The sequence below is a fragment of the Heptranchias perlo genome, chromosome 1 (genome assembly GCF_035084215.1).
Source record: "Heptranchias perlo isolate sHepPer1 chromosome 1, sHepPer1.hap1, whole genome shotgun sequence".
Lineage (NCBI taxonomy): Eukaryota > Metazoa > Chordata > Chondrichthyes > Hexanchiformes > Hexanchidae > Heptranchias > Heptranchias perlo.
The window spans coordinates 102,655,394-102,671,952 of record NC_090325.1 but is presented as its reverse complement, the minus strand read 5'-3'; the positions used below and the strand labels follow the sequence as shown (position 1 = coordinate 102,671,952).

The 16,559-nt window shown below is 39.6% G+C and overlaps 1 protein-coding gene across 1 annotated transcript in view; it reads right to left on the bottom strand.

The window, feature by feature from the left end:
• The window catches only part of lgi2a (leucine-rich repeat LGI family, member 2a), a 34,028-nt gene extending 28,120 nt beyond the window's left edge, over positions 1 to 5,908 (bottom strand). The window contains exons 1-2 of the mRNA XM_068001497.1: positions 5,727 to 5,908; positions 4,736 to 4,807 (exon numbers count right to left, since the gene is read on the bottom strand). Coding sequence (XP_067857598.1) covers positions 4,736 to 4,807; positions 5,727 to 5,908 — 254 coding nt within the window. The remainder of the gene's footprint in view (positions 1 to 4,735; positions 4,808 to 5,726) is intronic.
• Positions 5,909 to 16,559: the final 10,651 nt, after the last annotated feature.

Here is a 16,559-nt window from a genome sequence, read left to right as displayed (position 1 = left end):
GGTGGAAATAATCATTTAGTTTATTACATCCATGGTAATTTTTTTTTAAATTATAGTTTGTGTTTTCTGATTTGAATGGTTGTATAATCCATGTTTTGTTATTCAGTAAAATCAGTGTTGCTACAATATCCATCAGTGAGCAGTGATGAAAACTATATTTCCCATATGACAGTTCTTCCTGTTTAGTACTTTGGTACAGTGATAAAGTCATTTAGATGCCTAAGATTTGGCTTCCTGCAAACAAATCTAATCCATTCAAAATAATAAACAAGTAACATTGATTTTCCCAAGTGAGTATTACTCACATTAATAAAACAAACACTGAACAGAAAAATAGGATCTTGTTACCAAGTAATAGGTTTTGTGATTGAAGTGTTAATTTTGATGTGGAATGTTCAATAATGATGATCTACAAACCAATCTTGTAAAAATAATGAATTAAACAAAGCAGATCTAGATTTAAGGAAGCTTCATCATCAAATTGTGTCCACAAAGATTATCTTGTGAAGTGTGCTTATGAAATATTAAGCTATAAAGTTTCTATGAAACAAAACTAAAAATTAAAAGCTCTTAGAATCTTTATAAAGTAACACTCTGGGCCGTACAATGGCACAATCCTTTAATTAATGTGACCTGGCTTTAAATCCAGCCTGTACTGATGGAATGAAAGTTGCTTCTGGCTTCAAGGATTCTATAATGCAGTCTGACTCCAGTCACTAATGGGCATGGATCTACAGCATAAAACTGCCCCTAATGAGCAATCTCACTCAGAGAAATCACAGGATATTTGGTGTGGAAAATGGGGAAAATGTCACACTGATGCAGTAGGAGATGTTCTTCTAAGGCTGAAGCAAGTTGATGGCACAGAGTACTGGGAGCTTTACTTTGCACCAGGCCGTGATATACCTGACCTGGGAGTGATGGACGCTGACACTGGGTTCCTGAGATGGGAGGGTTTCATTCCCCAGCACCAGCAATCCTTACCTTGGTCAGCACATTTAAAAATATAAAGCATCTGTTGTAAAGAATATGTATTTAATACTTTTAATCTTTTGAAATAAGCATATTTTCAGTTACATACCATACCAACAATAATTTTATGTAAATTCTAATTAAATATCATAGAGCATTATTACAGTAAGCTTTGGAAATACATAACATTTATTTTGTTATTGAATATAATTAATCAAATAGGTGATTTATTCATGGAGAGGGGGAAGTGAATTCACTATTTCTTTTTTTAAAATTCTGTTGTTAACCCAAGCACCTGGATGCCAATTGCTTAATTTTCAGTTCCCAATTTACCATGCCCCAGAAATTTGGTTTTAGATTTGGTGTTGCACCCAAGGACCTTAAAATTGTTGTTGAATTCTTGGCTCACCTATAGCTCAAAAGAGTCAGCATGGATTTGTGAAGGATAGGTCCTGTCTGACTAATGTAGTTGAATTTTTTGAGGAGGTCACTAATGGTGGATATGTGAGTGTCTATGGATGTTGTCTATATGCATTTCCAGAAGGCATTTGATAAGGTTTCGCACAAGAGATTATTAGCAAACATGACAGCACACAGACTTGGATGTAACCTTGTGACATGGGTTGGTAATTGGTTGGGAAGTAGGAGACAGAGAGGAGGGATAAAGGGAACATTCTCTGATTGGTGGGATGTGACAAGTGATGTTGTCCAGGGATCTGTACAATTGTCCAGGGATCTGTACTGGGGCCTCAGCTTTTCACTATATATTAATGACTTGTAGGAAGGAATAGAGAGTTGTTTATCCAGGTTTGCAGATGACACAAAGTTAGGGGGCCACAGTAAGTTGTGTAGAAGGAGCAGGAAGTTACAAAGGGACAAGGCTAAGTGAATGGGCAAAATTATGGCAGATGGAGTTAAATGTGGGGAAGTGTGAGATCCTCAACTTTGGATCCGAGAAAGACAAATTGGAGTATTTTCATGATGGTGAGAAACTAGGAGCTGTGGAGGAAAAAGGGATTTAGGTGTCCATGTATACAAATCACTAAAAGCTAGTGCACAGGTGCAAAAGTAATCAAAAAGACCAATGTAATGTTGGCCTTTATCTCAAAGGGGTTGTAATACAAACATTGGGGGTGATGCTTCAGTTGTACAAGGCCTTGGTCAGACTCCATCTGGAGTACTGCGTTCAGTTTTGGGCACCAAAACTCAGGTAGGATATATGGGTTTGGGGAGAGTACAACACAAGGGTCACCAGAATAATACCAGGGGTTAAAGGATTAAATTATGAGGATAGGTTGCATAAACTTGGTTGTATTCCCTTGAATTTAGAAGGTTGAGAGGTGATCTAATCGAAGTCTTTAAAACGATAAAGGGATTTGATAGAGTAGATGCAGAGAAACTATTTTCTCTCGTGGGGGAATCCAGAACAAGGGTGCATAATCTTAAAATTAGAGCTAAGCCGTTTAGGAGTGAAATCAGGAAGCAATTTTTCACACACAAGGTTGGGGAAATCTGGAACTCTCCCCTAGAAGGCTGTGGATGCTGGATCAATTGAAATTTTCAAGACTGAGATTGAAAATTTTTTTTTAGGTAAAGGCATCAAGGGATATGGAGTAAAGGTGGGTAAATGGAGTTGAGGTACAGGTCAGCCATAATTTAATTGAATGGTGGAACAGGCTCAAAGGGCCGAATGACCTACTCCTGTTCCTATGTTCCCAATTAGTGGTTCACCTGAATTGTCTATGGTGTAGACTAAAGATGGGATTGTAGGATCAGTTAAGATATGCAATATTGGGCTGAGTATTACAACATCTCCTTTCATATTTCCCATCACTGGTCTCTGTCTTCTTCTTGTGGATGTCAGATGCTGGACCATTTTCATATATTACTGATGAGGGTTCTCAGTTTCTTGCTTTCTACTTGTCGCAATATATTTGACATCATCAAGATAATTTTTTTGGTTAATCATGTCTTGCTACATTTTGAATTTCAAAACTGTTTTCTGAAATGATTTGAAACTTCAAGGTTGTCTTTTTCCTTCCCATCATTAGTCACTCTCTCATTAAAATAATTCATACTTTGGGTAAGTTTATCTCTCATCCATCCAATGTTCCCACTACCTTCCCTACTTGCCCTTTCCTCAAATGTTTCATTCTAGAGTAAGTTTCAAAATTTCTGTTCTCAACTTTTCAATAAGTCACCTTTCAAAATATACAGTAGTGGACAATTTATAGCATCCTTTTTGTAAATATTGCCAAGATTAGTTGAGTTCCTACTAAAGTTTTTAAAAGCACAGGATTGTTTCCTTTCCTAAAGTACATCTGACTTGCATGTGGTTTCAACCTGTCAACTTGTCAATTGGGATATTCTACAGTTATAAGGTTATTTTCCTGACCTGCCCTTTCTCTCAGTTTGCTGGTTTTCCTTCTTGTTTCAAGTACCTACCTTTGGCACTACATATTTCCTCTTAAATGCAGTGGTCAGACAGTATTACTGTCTTTCTTTTCAAATTATTTGGATAGGGAACATGATTACATTCAGTCTGTTCCGTTTGGCTTTCATGGTGTCCTGTTCACATCACCTTCTTTTATGGAAAGGCTCTGGTCTTCTAAGCAAATGTTACCTCTTCACCAGCACAACTCGTGGTCTGCAAATAATCTGTTGTGATTTGTTGTTGTAGGTGGGACCCTGTTATACAATGTTTTTCTTCTACGTTTGGCTGCCACCCTATATCTACTGAAGCTTGTTGGTCCCTCATGTATACCCCAATCGCAAGGCTGTAACCGTCTCCTTACTACTTACTGTGATTGTATTTAAAAATACCTATCACCTTATTTATAGTCATTAATAACAGATAAGGGCAGCTTTGGAGGTGAGCCTCATCCAGCTTCAATAAAGATTGGCTTTATTTTTAATGCAGAAGTCCTACTCTATTCCTCAAAGTTTTATACTAATTATTTAGTTTTATCTGGTCAATTATTGTCTTTATGATTCTTGTAATTCTTTATCATATTATAAAATTCTTGAGCATCCTGCAGTGATTACCTTCAAACAATTTCCCAATTTTCCTTTACTTCCCTTCTGAAGGATGGTAACACATGTTGGGATTTGGATATTGTGAGAAGTGACATTACTCAAGTGTTCATTCTCCATTTGTGAGTGTGGGCAACCAGTTGACAGCCAGACCTCCCCCAGTATCTGCACACAAACATAATAGGGATTGCTGGAAAGCATCCGGAGTAATGCCCTCTTAGCGACATGTAGGTCAACTGCCCATTCCGCTGAGATTAGTTCATTTAACATGGACACCAGGGGATTTTTCTGTGTAATTTAACACTTATCACTGAGACATTTGAGGAAAGGGGATGATCAGTTGTATTTTATTTTAAATACACTATGTACGGGTTCTCCCTATCCTTTATGAAACTAGATTGGTCGCAAACCATCTTCTGTGTTACATATACAAGGATAGGTAATGGGGAAAATATTCATAGCTGATGGGTATTGATTTCACATCTATTCACCCCAATGTAAACAGTGATTTCAAGAGTAAAGTCAATCGTAAGATTGGACTCTACATATATCTATCACTGAGAAATACATACTTCACATTCACAACTTCTATGAGTTCAGCAAGTTTGATAATTCGGCAAATCTTTTGTTATTTGCCTTATATTTTTGCACCAGAATCTAACTGGGTTACCCAGAGAAAGAGTGGGTGTTTACATTCTATCCATCCCGACAAAAGTAGTACAATACTCACAGAAGTTGCAAAAACGGCAAGTTTGAAAACATTCCTTCTGTTATTTCGCGATAAGTTCCATTTACCAAACTCCTGGCAACAGAGTAAAAGCAAAAAAATTAAGAGGATGCAATCGTTTGTAATGAATCTAAATTGACATTGATATGAATGAAGTGATTTGAGGATCTGGTAGCGAGACTTTTCTTAACACACTTACTCCATTACGGAACACTTTGTTTCCTTCTATTACATGTAATTTATTATGTGGCTTCCTTGCTCAGAGAAAGCTGGATTGATTTGGTATGGTGCACTTTATCCAGTTTGTTCAACGGTCTCTCTTTCAAACTTTTCTTTACACTTTCTTATTGAACAGAGATTCCTTGCAACCCCAGTTATTCTGTAACCTTGTAACATCGTTACGCAGAATTTAAAAAATATTGTTTGAAGTGAATGCAATAATCTATTCTCTTATACAAAGCCAAACCTATTTTTTTTAAAACCGTGTTTGCGGAAATAGAAAACTATCTGTGAGAGCAGCTCTCACGGGAGCCGGTGCAGCTGCTGGAAGACCCCCTGTTGTATTCGTTTGTTGGAAGAGCACAAATTAACAAAAAAAACGAGTCGCCTAAGTCTCATCCGGTCACTGCGTTACAAATCAAAACTACTTTAGATCGCAAATTGCCATAATGTAAAATATTCTGCACTGCTAACGCTCGCTGCACAGTGCGGTTTGGCGCTGACAGCCTTGGTACATTCAGAATAGGTCTATTGCTTACCTTTCGTTTCTTGACTACATTAGTATTATTCTTATGTTACACCGTGCAGTGAGATGTAGTTACACAATAATATAAACAATCTCTCCTCACTTGTCTTTCAATTGAAACTTCATTTCCCTGCTTGCATTTGGTTTTACTTAGGGCGGTGCTGACTGTCAGCTAAGGACTGTCACTTCGTTCCCAGTCGAGAACAAACGAAAAACAAAACATAGATTTCGTCGACTCTGGTTACTTACAGGGAGGTTATATCATTGGGGGTGATCCTTGGGACAGATGATGTTCCAATACACATGATAGTGTCCTTTGTACAGCTGCACCGAGATGGACATTTCGCTGTTTTTATCATCTCAGCCCCGGATAACAAGCTGATCCCAATTGCAACAGAAAGCAACGCAAAGCTCTTGTACAAACTACACATTTTGGTCTTTAACACACTCTTGCACACGACCATTTTAAAAAACTCACACAGTCCTGCGTCTAACACTTTCTGCACCGTCTGCCGTTTGCACGAAAGCGCTGACTCTCAACAGCGTGTAACTGCAGCGCTGGGTCCAATGAATTATTGATTGAATGTTCCGACTCCAGAGAGTTTAAAAATATCCGCTTCCAAGGTTCAACGTGCCCTTGCCCGGTGTTTTACCTTTCCCTCCACGAGAAAGGCCGCGGATCGAATTTGGGACCCACTCTAGGTTACAAACGTTCTCGCCAGAACTGAACTGACATTTTAAAATAAAACTTGTGATTTATAGTCTCGTGTAACTTTGAAAGGGGATATGAATGATCTCCCTGTGAGATAAAAAGCATTAAACACTACTTGTCGTTGTCACCTGAGCGATTTGCAAATATCCCCACAATCTTTAAATTGATATTTCCATTCCTAAAAGGATAAGTACTCGTGTGATCGATTCCAATTTCTATGTGTTTATCCTCGCACAGTAAAAAAAAATCCTATTAGCACATTCAGATTTGACTCCGCGTCCCTTAATATTCCCCTGGGGAAATTACGGTAATTACAGGTAGCACTGAAATGGACCGTAAATCTTTAATCGATTGGTAATCTATATATTTGCTCCATTTAAAGATGCACTTTTAATACGGGTGTTGGGAAACTCGGGAGGCGATGTTGTATTCTCTGCAAGTACTGCGGATGTCGAGTTGGATGTTCTGACACTGTGAACGGGCACCGATTTGCAATCAGCACCTTGGACAAGGACACTGAGCAACAATTAACATCTTGGAAGGGAGCCTGTAGCCACATCATAAGAAAAAAAGGCATCACGCAAAGCGACAGTACAGCGGAGACAGCGAATCATGAGGTAATGATCAGCAATGTTCACACTGGGTGCCTGCTGACACTTTCAGGTAGATCGAGCTGTTTCATTGCCATGATTTGCATTTGTACTAAAAATAGCCTACGTGTCACCTCAGTAGTCCTGGAGGGCATGACAGACTCTGCAAGCCTACACCGACTATTAAAGTAGACACCCAGAGGTATAGAAAAATAATACAATACTAGGCGAGAAATATCAAGGCAAAATCCCATTACAACCATGACTTATTATTAATCATGCAATAGGAGAGCGAGCAATAAACAAAAACGATCAATGATCGAGGTAACACTATCAATTTGCAGCTGAGTTTCATAAATGAAGGTAATATGCCTCTGTGACCAAGATGAACAAGGATTTGAGAAGAGGAAGAGTTTAATCATAGACACTAACAAACCAATGTCACTTAATATGCCGGGAATCTTACAACACCAGGTTATAGTCCAACAAATTTATTTTAAAATCACAAGCTTTCGGGGATAATCTCCGAAAGCTTGTGATTTTAAAATAAATTTGTTGGACTATAACCTGGTGTTGTAAGATTCCTTACATTTGTCCACCCCAGTCCATCACCGGCATCTCCACATCACTTAATATGCCAGTTGTATAGATTCAAAGAGGTTCGTTAAATGGGATGGGGGGAGGGCGGTGGAAGGGAAACCTGGGCATTTTGATCCCTGGTCATTTTAATGACATTAGCTGGTGAAAATTTGAAAATTTTCTTGGAGAACTCCTCTATAGCGATATGGCTCAGAGCTATTGGCCCATTATGTGAGTAAGTTAGGGGGTTTATATTCAAAATTGAAAGGATTGTCTCCAACTGATGGTTATTCATTTATACGAATTGGTGACATTTATAGACTAATACGCTAGAATTCAACTAGAGAAAAACAAAACAAGTCAATCTTGCATTTTGATTCTGAAGAAACTGACATTATCTACAACTAACTAGATAACACAATGAATGGCCACTGCCATTGAAGCGGCGTCCTCAGTTCAGCTTGTGTGTCACAGCAGGAAACAGTGTCAGGCAATCTGTAGAAATTAATAATCACTATGACAATATTTGTGTTTGTTTCTGAGTTTTGGGACAGAGGGGAGGAGTTTTAAGTATTAATAGCCTACTGCACACATACACCCCAGTCTCTTAAAGATAGTGGAACACAATATCCAGTGCATGACAAAAATGTGAAGCACGCATTTTTGATGGTGTATGACACCTCAATTCATTGTGAAAATATCAGCTATAGTATTCCTCTGCTGTGTACCCCACATGTGCCTATGTTTGGGGCACAATGCAGAAGGAAATGGGGCAAGGAACCATTACACTGGTTCTCTGCCCCGTTTGTGTTGTCCAACAATATCTAGGACTACCCCTAACATTAGTGGGACGCCTGGTCCTACAACTGGTGAAGGCAATATAATAATATGTAAATAATGTAGGAGATGCCTTCTGCCTCAATTTCTTTCTGGTAAGTCAGTCGGGTGCCCAGTGAAAACTGCCCCAGAAGAATGCGTTAGGCCTTGTGCCAGCCCTGCTCAGATTGGAAGATCTGAGTGGGACTGCTAAATAATCACTGAAAGAACGATGATAATTTCATTCTGAAACAATCATATGAAACTATCAACTTTTTAAATTAGCTGGTGAGCTGATATAGAAAATTTAATAGCAACGTATTAATTTAATAGCAACAGTATGGAGAGAGGACAGAGTGACATTTCCACTGGCAAAGTGGAATGCTCCACAAAATGTTGTACACTTGAGGTATGTTCACAAACTTAAAAAGTTGCTCCTCATCCTATGTATTCTAACTTTTTTCAAAATATTAGGGTCAAAGCCAATAGACTGTGGTATTGGGATGAGGATATTATTTAATTTCCTGTAATTAGATTAGTCTCCACTCCCTTCATATTTTAAGCTGTTCCACAAAATAACAGTAACAGACAATACTTGTAGTACAAAGTTTGATGGAGAAAGGAGCAGCTGGACGATGTTGTGGGTCACTCTCCTTTCAGCTCTGGAACATGGATCCAAATCCAGGTAGAATGATAATAAAGGAAGGCCCTTCCTTTATCAGTTATAGGACAGCTCAGATCTTAATACAGCTTCAGCAGTCTCCTCCTGGCTCCTTCAGTTTTATGATTTCTGGTTCCTGTGATTATCTAGGATCTTTGATTGGGATTATCAAGCTTTAATTGACAGAAGTATTCATTGAAGGTGCACATCTTATTTTGTTCTCTTCCTAGCTGCAATTTTGATTAGCTTGATCAGAAACATTGCCTTTGGCAAGTCCAGTTTATTTTAAGGCTGCTGATCAAAGGCTACTTGGGATTTATCAGTTTCTAAGGACATTACTGTCTTTTCTACCTTAAACGGGAGTAATGGCTGTTGTCTACAGGAACTTGATGCCTGTGAGAGCAGTATAATTGATATAGCCACCCATTTCAATGGATTTGCTTTTACAATTACTATAACATTGTTTCTGCCTGCGTTACTGGGTACTTCTAGTGGAAAGGCATTAAAGCAGGTTAGATCATCAGGGCACTAATCTATTGCAGTTTATTTGCCAAAAGGTCTTTGCTTTCAAGATCTGTTTTCACCATCTGAATTTTGTTTGTTCATTAGCAGATCTGAACAGTCATTTACCATTATGGATAGTTTTTGCTAATGGTAGAAAATGCACATCAGCTATCTTGATAGGAAAACAGCTTACAGCTACAATAACACCTTCAGCTGCACTGATGCAATTGTGGACAATATGACCTTATTTTAAGCACTCTGTGTGAGGTGGGAATTCATATTGCAACTGGTAGTATTTTCAAACCATTTTTTGTCCACATTCATATCATGACATCCAAAGAATAGCTATGGGCTAGAATCAAAGAAAAGTATACCACAAAATAATAAAGTTTCAGTTTAAGAAGCATTCACCTTCAATTTAATAATGCACAACAGAAAGAATATTGCTGAAAATAACTAAATGCTTATAGGAAATTTGTATTGTACACTGATTATTGATTGTATAAAATGCACTGTAATGTATTCATTGCTAGTGCTGATATAACTGCATCAGTGCATTGTCTTCACATTTAATGGCTGAGAATGAACAAGAACATCAATCAACTAAATAAACTGTTCTTAAAAATGTCACTAAATTGTAAAATGCTTCCATTTTATTCAATGTATGGTTTGTGACTGTAATAGACTTTATCACAGTTTAAACAAGATTATAAAGGGGACTTTGAAATGTTGAGTATAAGCTAATTGTGGGCAGCCCAATAGCTCAAGCAGTTTCGTATTCCATTCCCACCAAGACACCATTTTGATTCTTGGGGCTGTCCATCACTGAAATCACCTACCTCATTTGGGCGAGTTGTGTCATTCAGTCTATTAGATCTGCTTCTTTCAACAGGCCATGAACAATTTGCAGAATTATGGTTTATGTCCAACTTATTTAACTTGTGTAGTCACTTAAGGAAGGTGAATAAGCCCACGGCACTGGAGTGAAAATGCAAGCCATCAATCAACCCTGATTGTTCTAGTGATGAGCTTCCCTTGGTCCCAAAAGGATTGGACATATAGTGTTTTCTAAAGTATTGAATCATCTGAATCTATATCTATCCTTACAAACTTTGATCCTGTTTATCCAGCCCTTGTTTATAGGAATTGACGACTTACTTCAATTCCAAGACATATTCAGAAGTGCCAATATGATTATGGGCTAGATTTTGAATTACAGAGTCAAAAAAGCATATCCTAACAGTAAAGTTTCAATTTAAGAAGCATTCTCTTCAGTGTAATGATACACAATGAAGGGAAAATTGCTGAAAATAAAATGCATTGTAATGTGTATATTGCTACTGTTGCTACAGTAACAGCATACAACAGTGCTTTGTCACCAGACTTAACAAATAATGACCCTATGGCACTATTCCAAGTAGAGCAGGGAGTTCTCCCAGTGTTTCAGCCAACATTTCTGCCTCAATCAACAAAAATAGACTGTCTGGTCATTCATCTGATTTGCTGTTTGTGGGATCTTGCTGTGCGCAAATTGCTGCTCTGCTTGGCTAAATGACAACAATAATTCATTGGCAGTGAAGTACTTTATGATAACCTGAGGACATGATAAGGGACTAAATAAATACAAGTTAATTCTTTATCTATCCAGGGAATAATGCCTTTTTCCACCATTCATTGAGCCAAAAACATGAATTATGCTATCAAAGAATCCCATCTTCTCACTCATGAGAGTTATACATAATACAATATGAATTACTTTACATTCAAATTACTTTCCTGAACAAATTTCTTATTAATTTGGATAACATTTGGAATGAAACAGTGTACATTTCATTTTGTATTGGTGGAATGTGAAGGACAAAAAAGGGATAAACATACTTTAAGCTTATTGAGAAAATCTTAATATAAATAAGACTACAGATCTTAATTATCCAGACTATAAACCTTTTCTCAAATAATTCAAGCTACATGGTAGATTAAATCAGATGAATAATAACATCTTGACATTTTGAAATGCCACAGCATTTCATTTATAAACTAATGGGCCCAATGATTGATAATTAAATCCAATTATCCATTAAGTAATAGAGAACATTTGCTAGCATTGTCACTTTTCTATTTCACAAGATCAGTCTCAACATGAAAAAGCATTCAAACATTATTTTAGCTGTATATTGCATGTCCGTTAAATGAATAAGATATCCAATATTTTAAAATATAATTATGATGACTATCCATGTAATAGGAGTCCATTCATATAAAGTTCATTATGCTAGAAAAGCTCACTTATTTAAGAAATAGTATATACACATATACATTACTGTTTTCAATAACAGAATATGTTAGGAGATTGCATGTCTAAGGGGAGGCAAAGAAATGTTTAGTCATGATGCTCCAGCTATTATGGTGTGAGGCAGGCTTGATGGACCAGCTGGTCTTTCCCTGCCCGTCAATTTTGTACGTTCGCACTTTCTGTTGCCATCCAGGCTCAGAAATTGGGCAAACGATTTACTCCACCAATGCTGCTCTGCTGCTGGCCAAGATGAATGACTCAGCATAGGGACAACCCTTCCATCAATTGTCCGTTCTTCTCTGTGTAGAAGCTTGTGCACTCTGTTTATCGCTTCCCAATAGTGATACAGATGAGATTTGTATTTCAGAGTGGGCATTTGCATCAAGATTCAAACATGCTAAGCCAGGACACTGCCCAAAGCAGTGTGGATACAAAATTGGCAAGGGGACAGAAAGCAGAGAATAGTAGTGAACGGTTGTTTTTCAGACTGGAGAGAAGTATACAGTGGTGTTCCCCAGGGATCAGTATTAGGACCACTGTTCTTTTTTTATATATATTAATGACCTGGACTTGGGCATAGAGGGTATAATTTCAAAGTTTGCAGATGACACGAAACTCAGAAATGTAGTAAACAATGTGGAAGATAGTTTAACAGACTTCAGGAGGACATAGGCAGACTGGTGAAATGGATAGGCACATGGCAGATGAAATTTAATGCTGAGAAGTGAAAAGTAATGCATTTTGGTAGGAAGAATGAGGAGAGGCAATATAAACTAAATGGTACAATTTTAAAGGGGGTGCAGGAACACAGAGACCTGGGGAGTGCAAATACATAAATCAGTAAAGGTGTCAGGATAAGTTGAGAAGGCTGTCAAAAAAGCATAAAGCATATGGGATCCTGGGCTTTATTAATAGATTGTTGTAAACAATTTTACAACACCAAGTTATAGTCCAGCAATTTTATTTTAAATTCACAAGCTTTCGGAGATTTTCTCCTTCCTCAGGCAAATGTTTCTTGAAACATTTGCCTGAGGAAGGAGAAAATCTCCGAAAGCTTGTGAATTTAAAATAAAATTGCTGGACTATAACTTGGTGTTGTAAAATTGTTTACAATTGTCAACCCCAGTCCATCACCGGCATCTCCACATCTTTATTAATAGAGGCATAGAGTACAAAGCAAAGAAGTTACGCTAAATAAAAAACAGAAAATGCTACAAGTCAAGTAGCAGCTGTGGGGAAAGAAACAGAGTTAACGTTTCAGGTTGATGACCGTTCGTTAGAATTGGAAGAAGTTGAAGATTTAACAGTTTTTAAGCAAATACAGTGCCAGGGAAAAGGCGGAGGGGGGGGGGAACGGGGGAGGAGGGGAGGAAAGAACAAAAGGGAAGGTCTGTGATAGGGTGGAGGACAGGAATGATTAAATGACAAAAGGGATGTTGGTGCAAGGCAAGGAAGGTGGTAATGAGACATGATAAGAAACAAAGGATGCTTCTAGGAGGAGCAGTAAATGGCAACAGCAGAACCAATACCATTGCCTGCTGCTCCAACAAGTTATGCTGAACCTTTATAAAACACTGGTTAGGCCTCAGCTAGAGTATTGTGTTCAATTCTGGGCACCACACTTTAGGAAGGATGTCCAGGCCTTAGAGAGGGTGTAGAAGAGATTTACTAGCATGGTACCAGGGATGAGGGACTTGAATTACATGGAGAGACTGGAGAAGCTGGAGTTGTTCTCCTTAGAATAGAAATGGTTAAGGGGAGATTTGATACAGGTGTTCATGAATGGTTTTGATATAGTAAATAAGGAGACACCGTTTCCAGAGGCAGAAGGGTCAGTAACCACAGGACACAGATTTAAGGTGATTGGCAAAAGAGACAGAGGTGACATCAGGAAACATTTTTTTATGCAGCGAGTTGTAATGATCTGGAGTGCACTCTAGAAAGGCTGGTGGAAGCAGATTCAATAGTAACTTTCAAAAGGTAATTGGATAAATACTTGAAGGGAAAAAATTCACAGGGCTATGGGGAAAGAGCTGGGGAATGGGACTAATTGGATAGCTCTTTCAAAGAGCTGGCACAGGCACGATGGGCCAAATGGCTTCATTAGGTTGTTCTGACCATTGTTCAGAATACAGCTTCCCTTGTATACAAGTCAATTAAAATAAAACTTTTCCCTTTGTGATACTGGTCTGAGCGTGTTAGTGCATTGGTATAGTGTTAAGTTTCGACATTCCTCCTGAGCTGTACCTACTATGATACTATGCAAAGTCACCAGCGGATGCTTCCTGGTACTTACGCTGGGATAGACTGCCTGTGAATTTTTGGGGCCACTGTCTTTTGTCCGAGACACTAAACCGAGGTCCCATCTGCCTGTTCAGGTGGGCATAAAGGATTCCATGATACTATTTAAGAATAACAATGTGCTCTCCTGGTGTCCTAGCCAACATTTATTATCCAATCACCAACACCAGAACAGATTAATTGGTCATTCATCTTATATGCTAGTTGTGGGATCTTGCTGTGTTTAAATTGGTCGCAGCCTTTGACTAAATAACAACAGTGATTACTCTTCAAATGTAATTCATTGCTTGTGAAGCACTTTGGGATGTCCTGTGGATATAAAACCCGCTTCTAAATGCAAGTTCGTTCTTACCACATCATGACCCCACCCAATAGTTTACCTGAGGGAAAGTTCTGCATCAAAAACTCTGATTCCCAATTTTAAACAAGCTAACTCTAGAATATTTAGGCACTCCTGCGTCCCTACTATTCTACCCTGTCTGGCTGCCCTCCAGCGATAACACCCTCCCTAGCTCCAGCAACATAAAAATTATTGAGACCTGTCGAGTATTTGATCATCTTAGCCCATACTTATCCCTGTAGCCTTTAAACCAATTGCCAACCAGACATGCATCCAGTTCTTTATTGAAGGTATTCACGGAAATAGCCTAAACTGCTTTTGCTGGGTGTTTCTTCTATGTGTCCACTAATTCATGGGGGAGAAAGGATCCTGCTCATCTATAGTCTGGTTAGTCTCACTTGAAGATTGTTAATTTTACCCTTGTGCTCATGTTATTTTTTAATTCGTTCATGGGATGTGGACGTCGCTGGCGAGGCCAGCATTTATTGCCCATTACCTAATTGCCCTTGAGAAGATGGTGGTGAGCCGTCTTCTTGAACCACTGCAGTCCGTCTGGTGAAGGTTCCCCCACAGTGCTGTTAGGGAGTTCCAGGATTTTGACCCAGCAGCGATGAAGGAACGGCGATATATTTCCAAGTCGGGAAGGTGTGTGACTTGGAGGTGAATGTACAGGTGGTGTTGTTCCCATGTGCCTGTTGCTCTTGTCCTTCTAGGTAGTAGAGGTCACGGGTTTGGGAGGTGCTGTCGAAGAAGCCTTGGCGAGTTGCTGCAGTGCATCCTGTGGATGGTACACACTGCAGCCACGGTGCGCCGGTGGTGAAGGGAGTGAATGTTTAGGGTGGTAGATGGGCTGCTTTGTCCTGGATGGTGTCGAGCTTCTTGAGTGTTGTTGGAGCTGCACTCATCCAGGCAAGTGGAGAGTATTCCATCACACTCCTGACTTGTGCCTTGTAGATGGTGGAAAGGCTTTGTGGAGTCAGGAGATGAGTCACTCGCCACAGAATATCTAGCCTCTGACCTGCTCTTGTAGCCACAGTATTTATATGGCTGGTCCAGTTAAGTTTCTGATCAATGGTGACCCCCAGGATATTGATGGTGGGGGATTCGGCGATGGTAATGCCATTGAATATCAAGGGGAGGTGGTTACACTCTCTCTTGTTGGAGATGGTCATTGCCTGGCACTTGTCTGGCACGAATGTTACTTGCCACTTATCAGCCCAAGCCTGGATGTTGTCCAGGTCTTGCTGCATGCGGGCATGGACTGCTTCGTTATTTGAAGAGTTGTGAATGGAACTGAACACTGTGCAATCATCAGCGAATGTCCCCATTTCTGACCTTATGATGGAGGGAAGATCATTAATGAAGCAGCTGAAGATGGTTGGGCCTAGGATACTGCCCTGAGGAACTCCTGCAGCAATGTCCTTGGGCTGAGATGATTGGCCTCCAACAACCACTACCATCTTCCTTTGTGCTAGGTATGACTCCAGCCACTGGAGAGTTTTCACCCTGATTCCCATTGACTTCAATTTTACTAGGGCTCCTTGATGCCACACTTGGTCAAATGCTGCCTTGATGTCAAGGGCAGTCACTCTCACCTCATCTCTGGAATTCAGCTCTTTTGTCCATGTATACCAAGGCTGTAATGAGGTTTGGAGTCGAGAGGTCCTGGCGGAACCCAAACTGAGCATCGGTGAGCAGGTTATTGGTGAGTAAGTGCCACTTGATAGCACTGTTGACGACACCTTCCATCACTTTGCTGATGATTGAGAGTAGACTGATGGGGCGGTAATTGGCCGGATTGGATTTGTCCTGTTTTTTTGTGGACAGGACATACCTGGGCAATTTTCCACATTGTCGGGTAGATGCCAGTGTTGTAGCTGTACTGGAACAGCTTGGCTAGAGGTGCGGCTAGTTATGGAGCACAAGACTTCAGCACTACAGCCGGGATGTTGTCGGGGCCCATAGCCTTTGCTGTATCCAGTGCACTCAGCCGTTTCTTGATATTACGTGGAGTGAATCGAATTGGCTGAAGACTGGCTTCTGTGATGGTGGGGATATCAGGAGGAGGCCGAGATGGATCATCTACTTGGCACTTCTGGCTGAAGATGGTTGCAAACACTTCAGCCTTGTCTTTTGCACTCATGTCCTGGACTCTGCCTTCATTGAGGATGGGGATGTTTACAGAGCCTCCTCCTCCCGTTAGTTGTTTAATTGTCCACCACCGTTCACGACTGGATGTGACAGGACTGCAGAGCTTAGATCTGATCCATTGGTTGTGGAATCGCT